Raw genomic sequence first — 5294 nt, 5'->3', positions numbered from 1 at the left:
GTGGCAGTTGGTCAAGGCCACACCCCCAGCCTACCATGCCCCCCCCCTCCTCAAAAGCTACACCACCAGGTGTAGCTTTTGGTGCACCAGTTCTGCACCAGGGCTGAATTTCGGGAAAGAGACTTCAGATACAGTATTAGGGGGCCACTAAGGTCTATATAAAAGAGACTTCAGATACAGTATCAGGGGACCACTAAGGTCTATATAAAAGAGACTTCTACAGTATTAGGGGCCACTAAGGTCTATATAAAAGAGACTTTCAGATACGTATTAGGGGACCACTAAGATCTATATAAAAGAGACTTCAGATACAGTATAGGGGACCACTAAGGTCTATATAAAAGGACTTCCGATACAGTATTAGGACCTAAGGTCTATATAAAAGAGACTTCCGATACAGTATTGGGGCCCACTAAGGTCTATATAAAAAGACTTCAGATACAGTATTAGGGACCACTAAGGTCTATATAAAAGAGACTTCCGATACAGTATTAGGGGCCCACTAAGGTCTATATAAAAGAGACTTCAGATACAGTATTAGGGGACCACTAAGGTCTATATAAAAGCATCCAAAGCACCATTTTTATGGGACCTTTAATCATTAATATCCCTATCCCTATCATGACAAGGGTTTCAGAATAGAATTACTTGTGAAACCACATCAGTAAAAACACAAAGTGAGTGTTAACCCAGACAGACCCGTGAAGACGGATCTCTATGCATGGTTTACACATTTCTTCAGCTCTCTTTCCCCAGGAATTCTTCCTTGTTTGAAGTGTGTGAAATGTAATGCTCTGATTAAACTGGATCCTTTTTTTCACATAGGCATAGAAAGAAAATAAAGGAGTTATAACCACATGGACCGCCAGAGATGGGAAATACAAATACTTTGTTACTGTACTCAAGCAGATTTTTCCGATATTTTTACTTTACTATTTAGTTGTTGTGCCAACTTATTACTTTTACTCCTTACATTTTTAACACAAACATCTGTACTTTCTACTTATTTCAGTGAAGTTATTATTTTCTGCGTCATCAATACCGAATTCAATCTAATTGGAAGGGAATATACGTCTGTGATTGTTATTGTAACTCTAAGTATGGGGAACTTCATAATTCATATTTTACCCTCTATTTTCTTTCCAGAAGCCATATTTCAACACAAACACATACATGTTGATTGCTATAAAAAGAGAAAGTGGATCTGTGAATTCTCACAATCAATTTACAGTATCACGTTATCAAATCAGTACTAACCAAATAAAAGTCATATGGTGAAAATACTGTGGAGTCCATCTTTAAATAGCAGTGTCTTCATAAAGAGGTGAAAGCAATAACAGCGTTCTGTGTAGTGCAGGTAGAACATACCGCGTGAAATGATTCTTGGAGACAATAATAGCTTTTGAAATGAGTTCTGTCTTGACTGCAGGGCTAGAAGGAAACATTTGTCGGTGTGACAAAAAGCAAGGAGAGATTTAGTGTGTGTGTGTGTGTGCGCGCGCGCACGCTCTTGCTAAAGGTGGTGTGTGATGTGGGTGTCACTGATTTGGCCAAAAACTCCCCGAGTCGTCCAGACCCAGACGTCTTAGTAATGTGACGGCATTGGAAGAGGCAGGTGACACATTCAGGACAAGTCACACGTAAACAGCTCACGCTTGGTCAGGTATTTCGTTACAATTAGTCATGTCTGCTAGACAATGTGCTGGGCTAGATAATGTGCTACAATCACGGATGCTACTGAGTGTGAAAGAAAGAGGCAGAGAGAGAGAAGGCACCTTTATCTCCTCAGTAAAAGAGCTAAATGAAACCCAGCATTGGAGTCAGATGACAAACTGATGATAATGTTGTTAAGCCCCTGCAGAGGAACATGGGACCCGAGTGAGTTTTCTTGCTTACTGTATCAGGCTGATCTAATAATTCTAGTGCTGGAACAACAGTGTTGCTCGGCAAAGCCGGGACTTGGTTGAGCGGCGTTCAAAAAGCAGAGCCGAAGAACAAAAGTGGAGAGGACGGACAAAAAGGAGGAGAGGAGCGCGACCCGCCCACCCTTAGCTCTCTGCAGAGAGAAGAAAAAATAATCTACACACAGGAGGAGTAATCCCTGGGTAACTTGCACATATTTAATCTGCCTCTCATTTTCAAGAGGGATTAATTTCTACTTCCTAATCTGCTCAATCGCCCTAAATCAAGTCTCATCTGTGCACTTTTCCCTGTGGCCCATCTCAGCAAATCTCCTTTTCTGCTGTCTACCTATAGCTACCTCTGCAGCTTGACTTGAATCCGACTGCAGCCTTCAGCAAGAGACCAGCAAACACTCGGGTACCTTTCGCATGGGGTGAAGAATTATTTGCTGTAGCACTTTGAATCATGGCAAAGTCAGTGCTTCATATTCTGCACAATCTCTTTAAATGCAAACTTACTGAAGAGACTTTATTCTCAGAATTCTGAGATTTAAAGGTCCAATGTGTAGGAATTTCTCCCATCTAGCATTGAGGTCCTGTATCAATGTAACAATCAACTCTGTTGCACCACACAGTTCCAAGTACTATTACTGCTAGGGTAGCCTACACGCTTCAGAAAGCCGGTCTTTTGCTCTTTTCAAGAATCCTGTCCTGAAATTTGTCTTTTGAATACGTGTGGTCCTCCAAGTTTCCTTCTTCAAACCTGCCGGGGCCGGGAAGCGACGATACACGTTAGCAGCATTAGCAGCACCTGTGAGTGTGTCATGTGACAGCAAAACCGTGAAAGGTGGAGCAGTATGTCCTGCATGTCCCTTATTGGCAAAATATGGAGCGTCTACCCCAGTTCAAGCCAATATGAACACTTGGAATTGATGGTGGTGGTAAATATTCATGAAAAAGGACAAGTTTGTGAACGGGCAACACAGATTTTGATAATACGCAACTACACACGTTACACACTGGACCTTTAAGTCAGAATTCTGACTTTTTTTCCAGACTTTTATCTCAGAATTCCGATTTCAAACAAAAAAAATATTTTCACATGTGGCCCTTATCCTCTTCCGTACAATTTTCATGGTCTTAATTTTAGTTTTTTAAATTGATATTTTTCAAGACTTTTTATTCTTGGCAGCATGGCAGAGCCCTTGATATAATATTTAGACCGTTGTGATGTGCCTCTATCACATCAGCAGCAGGCTGCACTGCATGCCTGCTTTTTATAGAATGGCTTGATGAGTGTTCAATTCTTTAAAGGAGCATTCCGGCTTATTTTTTACAGTCGATAGAAAAAAAAACGAGCCGAATCAGTGCGGTCAACACGGAGTAGCTGCAGCTAGCAAGCTTCCACTCAAGCTAAAATGGCAGTTAACGGGACAGGTTTTAGAGTGCCTTTGTGCCTCTTAACAGAAATGAAATGCAATTAAAATGTCTGTGCAACAAGAACAGGGCCCTTACATGACAACGTGACAAGTTTTCAACTCAGACATTGTTTAAATTCACTTACCCTGCCTCTATCCTGCTGCTAGCTAGCTCGCCCTGTTAGCTGCTAGCTGCTAGCTGTTAGCTGCCGTGTGATCAGTCATGTCTCTGTGATAATCTCACGCAGCAGTTCATCCATTTTGTATGTGATCGATCTGGTGTTGATGAGTAGGAGGCTTGGCCGTGACGATTTATGTGGTAGTTCCCTTAGCTGCGCTAGCAGGCCCTTGCTTTGGATCCCCCCCCCCTGTTTTTGTCACCTCCCGCTCCCAAAAAACAATCCAGTGAGTGCCCGGTGGTCTGGCTATGTCCCCAAAGGACAGGTTATGCCTTCCCAACAAAAACTTGAAGTTTATGTCCTCCACTCCATCAATAAATCTGAAGGAAGAGCTATTCAATTTGGGATGGTGGAGCAAAAAAGTTATTCTACATGTATGGAAAATGGATTCTGTGCCTTCATATATGTGGCTGCGAGAACTTTCAAATACTTTGCATCTGGAAAGACTGAGATTTTATAATGAAGACAGAGGAGACAAGTTTGAGAAGATATGGGACCCGATACTGAATCATCTTAAAATGTGAACCCTTAGACGTTAACTATTTTAAGACCTCACTGTGATAATTGTGTGATTTTGAAAATATCTATTTGTTTACTTTATCTCAGATGTTTTTGTTTATGTATCCATCATTCCATGACCGTGGAACATTATTGTAATCCTTGATGTGCTGTGTTCTTTATGTTCAGATAATTTAGGGGGGGGGTTTTGTTTCTTTTTCTTTTTTTTTGTCAGGTTTTTCATTTCTTGAAAATCAATAAACATATTTCAAAAAAAAAAAAAAACTGAAGTTTATTTCCCCTCAAAGTTATTGAACACTGTAGTGGTTATTACCCCATAGCAGTGACTCTGTACCTACATGGAAACGTTACAATAGCGTTACTGAGGGCTAGCTGTAGTCTTGCGCTGAAGTCTTGGTGTGGCAGGAAAAGGAAAACAGTGTGCAGATTGCTCCGAGAAGCAAGGTTGCCAAGTATCCTATTCACCAACAACAGATCGATCACACCCAAAAATGGATGAGCTACAAATACACACGGAACTGCTGCGTGAGACAGAGACATGACTGAACACACGGCAGCTAGCAGCTAACCGCTAACAGCTAACAGGGCGAGCTAGCTACCAGCAGGATAGAGACAGGGTAAGTGAATTTAAACAATGTCTGAGTTGAAAACGCATCTTGTTGTCACCTGAGGGCCCTGTTCATGTTGCACAGACATTTTATTTGCATTTTGTGTCTGTTAAGAGGCTCTAAAACTTGCTCCAACAACTGCCGTTTTAGCTGAGTGGAAGCTCGAAGACGTAGCTACAGCTTCTCCGTGTTGACCCCACCGATTCGGCTCATTTTTTTTTCCCTATCAACTGTACTCCATATTTATAGCGATCGAGATTAACGTAAAAATCAGCCGTAATTCTCCTTTAAATCAGTCTTACCATTGTCCATACAAACAAAGGAAGTGTGTGTTTCATTACAAATCCGGAAACTCTTCTTGGTCATCTGCAAACGCTCATTTGTAAAACATAAGACACATTTTCAGGGTATAGAATATAGTCCGGGACTCACCCTGAAGTAATCGCTGCACGCTGCCAGGACGGCTTTGTGGGCGTGGAACTTCTGCTCCCCGGCGACCAGGGTGACGTCACACAGCAAGCCATCCTTCCTCTGCTGGTTGAGGGCAGAGAGGACCGAGTCCTGGTGGGACTTAGACTGACAGAGCCTCTGTCCTGTCAGCATCTCCCTACTACTGCTACACACACACACACACACACACACACACACACACACACACACACACACACA

At 42.1% G+C, this 5294-nt stretch overlaps 1 protein-coding gene across 1 annotated transcript in view; it reads right to left on the bottom strand.

Moving 5' to 3' along the window:
• The window catches only part of klhl32 (kelch-like family member 32), a 44874-nt gene that overhangs the window by 24490 nt on the left and 15090 nt on the right, over positions 1–5294 (bottom strand). The window contains exon 3 of the mRNA XM_032517872.1: positions 5058–5241. Coding sequence (XP_032373763.1) covers positions 5058–5241 — 184 coding nt within the window. The remainder of the gene's footprint in view (positions 1–5057; positions 5242–5294) is intronic.

Source organism: Etheostoma spectabile, chromosome 6, assembly GCF_008692095.1.
Source record: "Etheostoma spectabile isolate EspeVRDwgs_2016 chromosome 6, UIUC_Espe_1.0, whole genome shotgun sequence".
NCBI classification, from domain to species: Eukaryota; Metazoa; Chordata; class Actinopteri; order Perciformes; family Percidae; genus Etheostoma; species Etheostoma spectabile.
Note: the sequence above shows the minus strand (reverse complement) of the source record. Positions and strands in the feature narration are given on the sequence as shown.